We start from the raw sequence: 13,693 nt of genomic DNA, 5'->3' as shown, positions 1-13,693 counted from the left end.
CACCCAACGAGTCAAGTAGTCAGAAGTAATAATAACATACTCATTGCCAGCAGTCGATCGTGGAAAAGGTCCCATAAGATCAAACGCTACCAACTCAAACGGACGGGAAACTGCAATTGACTCCAACCATCCTTCCGCAGCACAAGGGGGAGTATTACGAGCTTGGCACCAAACGCAGCTACGCACATACCGGATAATATCACGTCGCATCTCCGGCCAATAGAAAGACCTGCGCAACTTCTCGGTGACACAATGGTGTCCTATATGCCCACCTAAAACAGGAGAATCATGGTAGGCATGGAGAAACCGCGGAATAAACACCGAAGGCACCACCAATTGTAAATGATCATCAGGATCTGTCACCACAAAATAAAGAAGGCCATCTTCAAGGCGATATTGAGAATGTAAATGCCGGAAAGGCAAGTCATCAGCAAGTGATGCAGGATTCTCAAACCCATCTCGAAGCCTTCGAATCCACGGCTCAATCTTTTGAGCCTCGCGAACCTCATCAAGAGAAGGTAGATCTTGCTCTGCGCCCTGTGGACACTGAACATCAAGGACAACAACCGCCGATGGCATAGAATCTTCATCTAGAAAATCCATAGACGCTGGAATAACAGGTTCGTCAGAAACATGAGAAGTGAGTGGAGAAGGAAGAGGAGCCTGAGAAAGGGCATCAGCATCAGCCATAGAACTCCCTGGGCGATGAACAACATTGAAATCATATATCTGAAGCTTCAAAGCCCATCGAGCCGTACGACCAACCAGGTTCTTCCGCTTCAATAATGAAGTAACAGCAGCATGGTCACTTTCAAGTAACGTCCGAGAACCATGTAGATATGCATGAAGTTTCTCGAAACCCCAAACTGCTGCTAAACACTCCTTCTCCGTCGTGGAGTAGTTCATCTCCGCTGGTTGTAATGTACGGCTTATGTATGCAATGGGATGGCGCTGACCAGGTACACTCGAGCTCTCTTGCATCAACACACCTCCAAGACCAATGTCAGAAGTATCCACGCGCAAAATAAAAGGTCGAGTGTAATCAGGATATGCCAAAACTGGAGGAGTCATCAATAGCTCTTTGAGATCCACGAACGCCTGCTCACAATCCGGAGACCAGATGAAAGATGATGTTGATGACTTCAGCAATGCTCGCAATGGTGTAGTGCGATCGGAAAGATGATCCACAAAACGACCGAGATACTGCACCTTACCCAAAAAGCGTTGCACATCATTCACACACTTCAGAGTAGGGAACTTTAGAACAGCCACAAGTTTGTTAGGATCAATTTGCAAACCCTCATGAGAAATACGGTACCCAAGATAGGTTGTGTCCTTGACCCAAACACACAGTTTGACCGCTTCAGCTTTAAACCAACATCACGTAACCGATCCAACACTTTACAAACATCACGAACGTGCTCCTCCCACGTCCCCTCCGAGTGGATCAAGACATCATCAATGAAGTCAGCAGTCACCTCCGACATATCGCAAAGAACCTCGTCCATCATCCGCTAGAAAGTTGCTGGAGCATTATTCAAACCAAACGGCATCACCAAGAACTCGTACAAACCAAATGGTGTACGAAAAGCAGTCTTAGGAATATCTTCTTCGGCCATCGATACTTGTCAATACCCAGAAGCAAGATCTAGCTTGGTGAACCAACGACTTCGCCCCAGACGATCCAAGAGATCAGCAGTGTGAGGAAGAGGATACACATCTGGGATCGTCACTTCGTTTAACAGACGATAGTCGATGCAGAAACGAATACTCCCATCAGACTTCGTCACAAGATGAGGTTCACATGCCCAAGGACTCCGTGACTTCCGAATAACACCCTTCTCCAGCATTTCCTTGACGTTTGCTCGTAAAATCTTGATCTCCTTAGGTGACTGACGACGAACAGGAACCTTGATTGGACGAGCATCCCCGGTTGGAATCGGATGACGTGTGGCAATCTTGGCCCCAGACGATAGGTCAAATTCAAAGAGATCAGAATACTCCTTCATGAGCCGGTCAACTGCTACAACACAAAGAGCGTCGGAGGGATCGGAAAAGGGAAAAGCAGAACAAGATGGAAACACAGAAGGAAAGAGTGGGGGAACAAAAGTAATGGAAGCAGAGGTAGAAGTAGAGGGACGAAGGGGTATGAAAGTAAGAGGAATGGATGAAACATAAGGAAGTATGAGACAAGGGGGAGAAGCCTCAAAGTCACACTTGGCATGATTGCGTTGCAACCAATCCATACCAAGAATGAGGTCAAAAGCTTGACTCAGCACCACCCGCAACGACTGCAACTCAAGCTCGAGATCGCACACATGCACAACCAGGTCCACCTCATCCTGTGCACATGCATGTGTACGGCCGTTGCCATAAAGAATGAAAACTGGTTCTGCCACATGACGCAAGTGTAGACGACAACGTGTGGCAACAGGTCGAGCAATAGAAGATAAACTCGAACCTGTATCAACCAACACGGAGAGAATAATAGGAGACCTCTTGTTATAAAAACGAGCTTGGAAAGTAAACACTGGATGAACTGGTGCTGAGTGAACCCCTTGATGATACTCTCAAAAGAAAGATGGAGGGGTCATTGATTTATTTGTGCAAGGTCCCTCCGTTAATCGCGCGACTCCTCGTTTCCGGGATGCATCTTGGTGTCCAGACCTTCCACTACAGCAGCACCCAGGGGACGTTGCTGACGCCAAGGTCTCCACCCAGGAAATGGAGGTTGCCAATCCGGAAAATGACGGCAACGCCGATAAGTATGACCAACTTCATCACACGCCCAGCAGCAAACATCACGGCCACGACCATGTCCTCGCACTTGTCCTTGGACTCGAGCAGCAGCAGCATCAACCTCCATTGGAACAGGATCATCACCCATAGGAAGTGAAGTGGAAGGACGTGCAGCGAGAAGTGGAAGAGGCGACGTTTCATAACGTTGTGCCAAACGAAGAGCATCGTCAAGGGTGGTAGGAGCAAGTGCATGCACAAGTCCGACAAGATCTTGATGAAGGGCTAGCCACAACATTCCTAGCTTGATCCGCTCTGACATATTTAGCTCCACACGAAGCAAAAGACTTCGGAAACGAACGCAAAATTGCATCACCGACTCAGATGGCCCTTGGCGAAGACGATGCAATTGTTGGAAAGCATCATCACAATCATCGGCATGTCCGAAGGCGCATTTGAAGACGTCCGGGAGAACACTCCAATCCCCATGAGTGACTACGCTCAAACCATTGTACCACTGCAACGCCGTCCCTTGGAGACACGTGGGAAACTCACGCAACTGTCGAGCATCATCCCAAGAATGATATGTGGCAATCACCGTAAAGTGATCGAACCAATGGTACACATCATCCCCAGGATTCCCGCGAAAGAACTCCGGCCGAACGCGAGGATTGGCACCAAGAGCGGGAGGAGTTGTACAATGTGCCGTGAACACCACCATCAACTGAGTTTGGTTGTTCAATTGCAAGCGCATAGCATCAAGCAATTGAACCAACTGCTACTCTAGAGTCAAAAGAGGAGATTGCAGATCAGCCATGAAGATGAATTAAAAAGAAAGAGCAAAAGAAGAGAAATGACAAAAAAGCTGGAAAGAAATGATAGATCTAGACAATGCAAAAAGCTAGATCTAAACCAAAATCTTGAAAGGAAAGAACAAAAGAAAGGAAATGGAAAAAACGAGATTTAGACGATGCAAAAGCTAAATCTAAACCAAAATCTTGAAAGGAAAGAACAAAAGAAAGGAAATGGAAAAAGCGAGATTTAGATGATGCAAAAGCTAGATCTAAACCGAAATCCTAAATCCAAGCACTCCCTAGGGACAATCAAAGGTGCCCCTCAACTCCACTAATGTGAGTGCATGGAATATGGAAAGGGAATACAGAAATGTGCATATCAATTAGCCCAAAAACCCTAGCTTATATACAGGAGCGAGTGGTCCGGATTGAAACCAATCTAACGGCTACCAAAATCCACTACGCTAATATTAGTATACGGCATCGTAGTTGTACACTTGGCCCTCACAATTATAATTGTTTTGAATTTTTCTAATTTATTTTTCTTGGATGGTTATTTTTGAAAAGGCGATTGTAGATAGGATATCGGGTTCGAAGAAACTCTCTTGTTTTAGTCTGGATGGATCTCTAGACATCTCTACTTAAAAGTTTTGTTCTTCGTTCTTGCCATTCTCAAGCTATTTAGTGTACGTTTGATAATTACCTCCTGCTGCGCGGTACTGGAAATCTGCAAGAAGGCCGCCATTGGGATGATCCAGGCGGTCATGGATTAATCAGCTCCAGGAGCACGGGCGCCTGTACCAGCCAAAATGGTGCGAAGAAAACACTCATCACCATGCCAACCTCCAAACCCGTGGGATTACAGAATCGCAAATCGACATAAAGGAAACGCTACAGGTGTATAGACTGTGTCTGTCTAGCAACTCACGTGAGATGCGAGTTAGCGTTGGCAAGAAAACACCCTATCCTAAATCTCCAAAGTCGCGGGAAAAACTTCCTTCCCTGTGTATGATTCAGTATGAATGTGTTTATCGAATCCATCCAGGGCCATTGGAATCCATGCATCTTGCGGAATGATCATCAATTCACATTTGGAGTAAAACAAAAATGCGACAAACACATTGCTTATCCTGACAACAAGATCTAAAAACCTCTCTGACAGCTTCCTTGTAAAACTTCTGGATTTTCTCCTCGGACATGGGGACGTATTTAACTTTCGGACGCTTAGACGGTGGAGCATTAAACTCCGTCACAGCGCTGTCGATAAATTCTGCAAGCGAGGAATACATTGGTAACTACTAGATCAACAAGACTGGACTAACCTCCTGAGTTCCGAGCAATTTTTCCACTCTAACAGACAAGAAAGAAAAAGGAAGAATGAGAACCAGAAAGAAGTACCAATACTCTCATAATTTGCATCGCCTCGAGTCCTGCTCAGCTTGTTGTTTACGTTCTTCCATTCAGTGCATCATCTAGAAACTCCTGCAAGTCCGAAACACTTTGCACTTTCATCTCGCTTTTCTTCTCCGGTCGCTGGTCTTCTTCAGTAGGCTGTGTGCAATAATCACCCCTCTCATCTCGCCGGTACAGTTGACAACAGGACCTCCTAGCGACAGCTTGTGGTCGATCTTCGCGCTCTGCAATACAATGCCCTCGAATGGACATACGAACGAATCAACCATCGGACACTCCACGAGTTGCGTGCTGTTGGGGCCGCTGAACTTGAAAACTGAGGCAGACGCGGTCCAAACCACCACTTGACGCTTGGTTGCTCTTTAGCTTCCAAGTGCACCACAAACTCTTCGGCCTTGGCAATCTTACACTCGTAAAAGCACGAATGATCGCTCATCCGTGGGAAGCTGACGAAGATAGTGTTGTCGTCACCATCGAAACCTTCCAGACATTGAGCCGCAGTCAAGCAGTAACCGTCGCAGCGAACCAGTGATACCATTCCAACTGGGCGACGTGCACTGCCATCGAACCTTGATCCATTCGGGACGATGTGAAGAGCTCCCACAAACGGGGCAACTGCACTGCCTAAATCATCCTTCGCACGTATGTAGTGATGAACTCCAGACTCGTCGATGATGAGTTCCTGCCTCATCGCCTTGAACCGCTGATACACCAAGCGCGACCTGTATGGACGCACACTCCTGGATTCTGTGTAGGATAGCTTCTTGAAATCCTCATCTGGAATTGCCGCATCTCCTCTACTGTTGGTTCCCACGAAGAGGAACTGGTCCAGATCGTTTGTGCTGGCTTCCCGGTGATGACAAATGGAGTCTGATCTGCGAGACCATCGCCGCGCCCGCTGCTGCAGAGTATGCCCGGATCTCGTCCACGTCTGAGCAGGCAAAGCGACCCACGAGGAGCGTGGCAGGATCGAAATCCCAGTGGGCTGCGATCGAGTGTAGCATGAGATACCTCGAGTTCTGGAGCTCGTCAGCAGCCATTAATCAAAATGAAATTATTCCTTCGGTAAAGTTCTGCTAGTTTAAATCATTCCTTGTTATTCCACTAAAACAGATATTGCCACGAGCTTCAATGCATGCTAATGGTATAAATTAAAACCGACAGGACTTGGACTCGTTAAGAAACGACTAGGAATGGATGTTCGAGAAAAGGCGACCGGGTATGAAAGCTTCCTTGTGATACGATTACCGCTTTGAGCCTAAATCAACGACTGCTCGGAAGAACTCTCGTGGAAATAATGGCGTGGTTTCCGCAAGCACCTGAAATTTTCAGCGTAAGCAGTTTGTACACGCAGCTTAGAATCTGTCTTCAAACCTGATGAATTAAAACTGTCGAGGGAGTCATTCCAGGGACCGTGTTCACTTCTATAACAATCACCTGTCGCCAGTTTTGAGTCAAGAATTTCGAAAGTGATTACAACCATACCTCTCCAGTGTCCACATTCATGAAAGCATCAATTCGAGCAAATCCTTCCAATTGGAGGGTGTTGGCAACAAGTTCAATACGCTCTCTACACGAACGTACTGCTTCTTCACTGCAGAAAGATAATAAAGAACCTGTGACTCTACGCCAAACGTAAGGCTTACAACTAACCTGCAAATGAGAGGAGGTGGTGGAGTCAAATTGACGCCAGTACCACCTGCAAAGAAAGAAAGAAAAATAAAACGTAATTAACTTGTTGGGTGGAATTGTTCAAACCTTGAAACTTTTCTTCCAAGGACAAAATGTCGCCAGATTCCTTCAGTGTGATGCTTGGATGCAAAGCATGCATGGCACCCTTCTTACCAATCACACCAGCTGTGATTTCCACCCATCTATGCTTGCCTTCCCATGCGATTTGAGATTCTTCACACACAAGTATATCATCCGTTTGTATAAACGGTTCAAAGATCAAACTATCCGGGATAGTGGCAGGAAGTTCAATAATTCCATGCGGCTGTAAAGTACAAGCTTAGAATCGGTTTCTGGAGGTCATGACAATTTTTACCTTGCCGAGAGATCCTGGAAGCAAACGAGGTAGCTTTTCCTTCAATGCCGTGAGATATACCGTCAAGTCCCTTGCACAGCTGCGGCAATTTTATCAGCAACGTTCTTCATGTCACTAGACTTCCTTACCATAATCTCGCAACTCCCGTGGAGCATCCATCAGCTGCTGGTTTCACACATATGCTAGAATCTTCCAGTTTGTCTTGCAACGAGAGCCAAAGTTGGCTGTTATCTCCACAGTCATGAAGCAGCTCTGCTGTCTTATAGACAACTCTTTTGGCACTATAAACTCCATTCGAACTCAACTACAAGGAACGAAACAACTCATATTAAAACAAGAAAACGATTAGAGCTGACTTACAGGAGAAATCGTATGACCTGTAACGGCTTTGTCCATACATATCCGGGATGCCTTCACGCCAGATCCTAATCCATACACGCGGTAAGAAGCTTTGCAAATGCAAAATCATGTTACCTGTAAATGGTATGCGTTTCGCTTCGAGCATCTCTTGCAATATCCCGTTCTCCCCAATGTCACCGTGCACTGCACAAGCGCGCGGTTACTACAATAAACAGCAAAAAATTCAGAGGTTTTACCTGCTATAAAAACAATAGCGTCGTCATCCTTAGCATGCTGAATCCATTCACTCATGGACAACTTCGTTGGGACGCCGGATCCCACATTGTAATCAACTTTAGAACCACTGGAACTAAGTTCTGACATCACTTGTGCTTTGAGTGAGCCGGAAACAGCAGAAAAACGAGGATCCAGTGCCTCTAAACAACCGTCAACCACCTCTTCCACAGTGTGACGAAGCACACAAGCATACCTTGTCATGCAAAATACCGTTATTCGCGAAAAGGACGAGTAGATAAACTTACGGAAGTGCCCAAATTGATCTTGATTCCGGCGATTCACCCCTTGATTGGGGTGCAAGAACAAATGGAGAGACATCGAGCTGTCGTAGAAAATACAAACGGTTGAGTATCCATTGATTCAGGTGGCCAAAAACTTACGTCCTTACAGCCGCGAAGATTGAGCCAAACATTGGTTCCGCTCATCAATGACACTTGTCGTTCTGAGCTTCCTCCTCCAAACAAGACGTAGACTTTTCGTTTACTTGTTTGCGGGGAGCCATCAACTCCATGCAATCCCACCTGAGGAAAATTTGAAAGGCTGGGATATCTTGTGCGCGCTCGATTCAGGACTAACCGCAGAACATCTCTGTGGCTCAGACCAACCTTCACATGGTGTAAATACAGCATGATAAAACGTACTTGTTGAACTTATACCTGTGCAGCTTGCTGAAACAAAAAACTTGTTTGCTCCATGCCGCTAACCTGTTCACTGAGTCAGTTGCACTCATATATAAATGAGAAACGACTTTACTACCAGATTGACATCCGAAAAGACGACCAAAAAATCATTTGATTTGTTGAATGAACTTGAAGGTGGAAGTAACCAGCCATCTACTCGAGCAAAATCACGCAGATTCAGGAGTGTGAAAAGTTTCGAGGCACCAGAACGTATGCTTTGAATGGTTTGAACAGGAAAACGAGGAGGTGTGTGGTAAGAAACCTGAAAATTCTTAAGTACAAATGAAACGGATATACATGCCATACCTGTCTAGTTGGAAGATACTTTCTCCGGTAATTGAAAATCTTTTCACCTATCGACTGCCCATCGCCATGTAACAGTTCCACCTACAGCGATAACATACGTTTAAGTAGGCCCAGCACGCAAATGTATACCTCTGTGGGAAGAAGAGCAACTGGTTGAACTTGTTCACCAGAACCAGTATCGAGAATAATGACGGTAAATTCTGTACAGCCTTGCAGAAAAACTTCCACCACGATTCTGTCATCAATGCCCTGGACAAAATAAATTCTTCTTTTTAAACACAAAGACAACTTGTCGGTATCACTCACCTCTTTAAGTAAAGTCTCAGCATCACGGATGACCTCGTCAAGTCCATGAGCCACAGTAACCCCTATGCTTGATCCCGATTTGGCTGGTTTCACCTGTTGAAAAGCGGATAGAGTCAACTATCTCCTGTTGAAGCCTTACCACAACACGATCTGAAGAAGGATTCAAATCGTTAGCCTTGAACCATTCTACCAATGCTGCCTTATCAATCTCGGGACTCTGGAAGGAAGTATTTTCAAGTTGGCTCAAGAAAAAGGTACTTACGTCAATAAGAAAGCTTGGAATTGTCACAAATCCATGACGGGAAAGCTCTTTTGCTGCTTCATACTGCAATATCCAAAATTAAGGCAATACAAAATACCATCAAAGCTTACCTTGTCGAAGGCACAACGGGCTGCTGAAGAACCAGTTCCCACGAACGGTATTCCAGCGGATTCCAGAAGTTCCTGCACAATTCATGGGATTTGAAAGGTTACAGCTTTTGCAATTCTTTCTATAACCTGTAGGCCTCCGTCTTCACCAAATTTCCCGTGTATCACCGGGAACACAATATCGACGGAAGATTTTAACCGTCGCAAGAAATCGGCCTGGGACGTGAAGCATTGAGCCAAGCTGCCAAAATACAAACGATGAGAAGAAAAAAAAAAAAATCGTCCGTCACCTGTGCAGCTTAAAATCGAAATCAGAAGGCGTGTTACAGTACATCTGCAGAAGTATCAAGCATAGCCCACAATGTCTCCACTTCATCATTTTGCAAGGTGACGAACCTGAGAAGGTGAAATTGCATAGGCACGAAGTTGCTGATCCATGTAGTAACAATCAACTTCAACATCTTCCGCCTGCACTAACGTTTTCGTTACACAAATTGCGAAAAAAAAAAAAAAAATTGGATAAGAAGAGAACACCACCTGGAGGTGATCAAGAACGGATCTTGCAGAGTTTAAAGATATCCCTCTCTCGGCTGAAGGTCCCCCGCAAATTAAAGCTACTTTAAGCGGCTTCTCCACCTCCGATGTATCCTTCACATCTTCCAGACTCTGTGAAACACAAAAAGCCATCAGGAACCCAGTTGAAGAAACTAGTTACTTACCAAATTGTGTTCGGCTTGGACAATTTGCGGATGAGCCTTCGCCTCGGCTGTTAGCCGGGAGCATTTCAGCTGAAAGCCAGGAAACCAGGACCCAAATCCAGCAGCTCTAATTCTTGCTTTTCTCGAAGAAACAATCTGCCTGGACACCGGCAAGGAGCCCAAGGCGAGACCCACTTCCGCCATGACCCAAACGACCAGGAAGAACACCTTCGACTAAAATGACGAACACATCTACGAGGTGATGATAATGACAAACTCGAGGCCGGCAGCAACGCACTCAGAATAATTTTAAATCCCAAGCAGCAGCAAGCAAGCACAGTATCCACAAAGAAAAGAGAAGCAACAGATCCCACTGGAAAAACATGTCACCCAAGTAGCCAGATCTTCACTGGAAAAAAATATCACCCAGCACAAGCGCAGCCAAGGCACCACCCAAAAGCCCCAGAAGTAGACCATTACCATTACCATGACCATGACCACGAGCGTTACCATTCCCGTTACCGTTGTGATCAGGAAGAACTGGTGGTGCCGATGGAGATGGAAGATATGGCGGCATTTGGAAGTGGTGGTGACCTTGATGGTAGCTCGTTGCCCCAGCAGCAAAGCCAATCACTGGGATCCCTTCCACCGGCTGGATTGGTGCCCCTCCTCCTCCCGAGGATGACGATGGACTCGCGAATTCCTCAAGCGAGCTCTCAACAGGAGAAGAAATCTGGTGCTGGGGCATTTGGATTTGGAGCATCGGCTTGCCCGGATGGAAATTTCCCCCACTCGTGGAACCAGCATTGTGGAATCCCGCCCCGATCAAGCACACGCACAGCCGGATCGAGCCTTGCATCCTCCCAGACGGCCGCTGGACGCCGAGAGAGATGATATTATCGAATGCCGAGGTCGTGGTGGAGAGCCTCGCGATCTCGTGGAGCGGCATCCACGCTTTGCCCACTACCGCATCGTCGCCCCCCGATCGGCTGCTCATCACCTGGAGCGTGAGGCAGGCGTAGGGATTGGCGAGGGCAATCGCATCCACGGGCAGCGACAGCGCCTCATTCCACACGGGATCCCTACCGCCTCTCTTGATGATCCTGGTGGAGCGCTTGGAGCACGGATCCACCCAGCACACCACGTAGGAGCTCATCTTGCTGCCAGACATGAGCAAGCTCGTCACATTCTTGAGATCCTCGCCGGCGATCACCACCATCTCCACGCGCGCTTCCTGCCTATCCATTTGACAATACTCTAGGGTTCTTGGAGTTCTTGGAGACTAACAATTGGATTTCTTCTTCTGCTGGAGCGATCGAGAGCTTCTCGATCGAGCGTCACGAGATCGAATGCCGGCGGCGCCGCGGCTTCTGGAGCTCGGGCGTGGCCGGCGGCTTGAGCGAGCTCTTCCCAAACGGATTAAGCTTTCCAAGCCGCCGCGACACAGTGTAGAAGAACCGGCCGGATCCAGGCGAGCTAGCGGCGGACGACGTCGGGCTGCTCAGCCTCTTCTCCTCGCTCGCCCTTGATACTCCCGGGCTCTGCTCCTTCTCCAAGTCTGATAGCCTGATCTTCATCCTGGTAAGCTCGATCTTGAGCTCCTTGTTCTCCCTCCGCAGCGCGGATTGGGGATTCGCATCGGCAGCGGCGGCAGCAGCGGCATTGGCAGCAGCAGTGGACGATCGCAGCGCCGCGGCGATGGGGGTCGGGCCGTGATCGCCCTTGGGCATCTCGATGGCATAGTTTGCGAGCGCGGTCTTGATTCTCAGCTGCTCGAAGTAGAGAACCTGGATGATGAAGTGCGCGGGCAAGCGCTCGTTTTGCGCGGCATGGCTGCACGCCTCTTGGGACAGGCGCTGGGGATCCATGAGCTTGCAGATTCTCTTGCGATCGGCCTCGACGAGTAAAGGATGGGCCTGGAGGAACAGGAAGAGTTTGGATCAAAGAGGTGTTCTTCGCCAACGAAGAAAGAGGAAAAACACAAGGAAGAAAGCTAGCTTGCCTTGAGGAAGATATCCACCGCTCTATACAATCCATCCTCGACCATCCTCGAGTGCTCGGGCAGCACCTCGGCCAGCGCGATGAACTTGGAGACTTTGAGGTTGGCATCCGGCGCTACTTCCGCCAAATAGCTGTCCATCAACTTCGCCACCTTTGCCAGCGAGCTCTGCGACGCCTTGGACTCGTCCTGGAGATGGTGCTGGAGGAAGCTCGAGAGCAGGCGATGGACGAGGTCCGTGTCGAAGAGGGTATCGGCCGCGAACGAGAACGATGGTATCAGCAGATCGTCCAGCGTCGCCTCGTCCAGCTGCAATGAGATCCGCCTCTCCAGCTCTAGTCGGCAGGCAACCGTGGTGTCCAGGATGATCGACGTCCGCAAGAGCCCGAAGAGGAAGCCGCAAGACGCAGATCTCTTGTCCGGTGGCAGCAAACCGACGATGGTCTCCACCAGCATCCGCTGCTCGTGCTCCAGTCCGGTGACCGATCTTCCGGGGCTCTTGCTGCTGGTGCTGTTGAATCCTTTCAGAGCCTGCTGCGCGTAGTGCATGAGGCTCCCCCACAGGTTCTCCTGCGGCATCCCGTGGCTTCTCATCACCGCCAGCACCCTCTGGTAGAAGTCGAGGCTGAGAATGGAGAGGTCCTCGGCCCACCAGTCGAGCTGCGGAGGCGTCTTGGCATTGCGGTACTCTGGACGAGCTGCGAGGGAGAGCGCCTCGTGGCTGGCCTTGGCCCCTGCTGCTTGGACACACCGGTTGACAATGTTGAGCTGCTCGGCCATTGGAAGGAGCTTCTCGCAGCTGTGGAGAACCGTGATTGAGCTCCCGAAGCTGTGCGTCACCACGTCTTCGATGAAGGCCTCGCTCCTGGACGCGAGATTTGCCTGGCCAAAGTCGTCCGTCATCTCCAGATACTCTGCTACGCACCGGAGGATTGCAACGTTGGACGCCGTGATCTCGAAGTTGATGCCGTAGCAGAACTTCGCAGCCATTTCAAATCCTTCCGGCCCGCCGGGGATGTCATTGAATTCGACTCGGGACAGGTCCGAGTCCCTGGCTTCCGCGACGAGCTTTCGCAGCCTTCCGCTCCTCGACACCAGGGGGAACTGTAACCACGAGAGCATGAAACCCGCACCAAAATTCATGAGAAATTCTGTTGGTGGGGAGTGAAGGAAGAAGCTCCGCTACCTTGTGGAGGGCAAAGCTGGTTCCGCAGATGTCTACCGTGATATCCGTCGGGACGTCAGTCGACATGACCCTGCGATGAGAAAACGGAAGAAAGCAGTAAAACCCGGAGCCAAGTCATGATGAATCCAACTTACCAATCGTTGGTGCGCCTCATGCTGAAGCTGTTTCGACCAACGCGTTTGCTCGAAGTGACCGCCATCACGTAGCAATTTCCCAAGTTTTTTTTGTTCCCAGTGTCCTCGTTCTGTTCTTGTTCTTTTTTTTTCTAGCTTTCTTCCCCAGTGGCTGTGAGCTGTGGTGGCTAGCTTAGTGGAGCAGCAGCGAAGGACATCTGTTCATGGTCTGGGATCATGGCAGAACGATTGAGGTTGACAATTGAGCACACCATCTTAGCGATGCTCACTGTTCCTCTGAATCAAAGAGCTTCCGGTTAGTTACTCTGGCTGACGAAAAAAGAAAAACACCCAGACGAACTTACTTGTGGCATATGTTTGCAGGCCCAAGAGCTCCTCCAACCCAAAGC

At 48.5% G+C, this 13,693-nt stretch overlaps 3 protein-coding genes across 3 annotated transcripts; all 3 read right to left on the bottom strand.

Annotated features, from left to right (window-relative positions):
• Positions 1 to 6,017: 6,017 nt before the first annotated feature.
• On the bottom strand, positions 6,018 to 10,312 carry LOC9643966. Its single transcript, XM_002983680.2, has 25 exons — positions 10,007 to 10,312; positions 9,825 to 9,953; positions 9,684 to 9,755; positions 9,578 to 9,621; positions 9,417 to 9,528; positions 9,291 to 9,362; positions 9,181 to 9,243; positions 9,058 to 9,135; positions 8,919 to 9,011; positions 8,742 to 8,861; positions 8,613 to 8,693; positions 8,383 to 8,568; positions 8,283 to 8,330; positions 8,007 to 8,231; positions 7,872 to 7,948; positions 7,587 to 7,819; positions 7,465 to 7,533; positions 7,351 to 7,415; positions 7,119 to 7,294; positions 6,991 to 7,069; positions 6,702 to 6,939; positions 6,597 to 6,642; positions 6,429 to 6,537; positions 6,318 to 6,380; positions 6,018 to 6,262 (listed from the first exon to the last, which is right to left on the bottom strand). The coding sequence occupies exons 1-25, from the start codon at positions 10,187 to 10,189 to the stop codon at positions 6,188 to 6,190; spliced, it is 2,736 nt and encodes a 911-aa protein (XP_002983726.2). The 5' UTR covers positions 10,190 to 10,312; the 3' UTR covers positions 6,018 to 6,187.
• A 54-nt stretch (positions 10,313 to 10,366) lies between these two features.
• LOC112351299 lies at positions 10,367 to 11,232 on the bottom strand. The gene has a single exon (XM_024688920.1). The coding sequence runs from the start codon at positions 11,229 to 11,231 to the stop codon at positions 10,392 to 10,394; it is 840 nt and encodes a 279-aa protein (XP_024544688.1). The 5' UTR covers position 11,232; the 3' UTR covers positions 10,367 to 10,391.
• Positions 11,233 to 11,257: 25 nt separating this feature from the next.
• On the bottom strand, positions 11,258 to 13,598 carry LOC9643965 (BTB/POZ domain-containing protein At5g48800). Its single transcript, XM_002983679.2, has 4 exons — positions 13,305 to 13,598; positions 13,171 to 13,240; positions 11,988 to 13,088; positions 11,258 to 11,901 (listed from the first exon to the last, which is right to left on the bottom strand). The coding sequence occupies exons 1-4, from the start codon at positions 13,367 to 13,369 to the stop codon at positions 11,323 to 11,325; spliced, it is 1,815 nt and encodes a 604-aa protein (XP_002983725.1). The 5' UTR covers positions 13,370 to 13,598; the 3' UTR covers positions 11,258 to 11,322.
• Positions 13,599 to 13,693: the final 95 nt, after the last annotated feature.

Source organism: Selaginella moellendorffii, unplaced genomic scaffold (assembly GCF_000143415.4).
Source record: "Selaginella moellendorffii unplaced genomic scaffold, v1.0 SELMOscaffold_59, whole genome shotgun sequence".
Lineage (NCBI taxonomy): Eukaryota > Viridiplantae > Streptophyta > Lycopodiopsida > Selaginellales > Selaginellaceae > Selaginella > Selaginella moellendorffii.
Note: the sequence above shows the minus strand (reverse complement) of the source record. Positions and strands in the feature narration are given on the sequence as shown.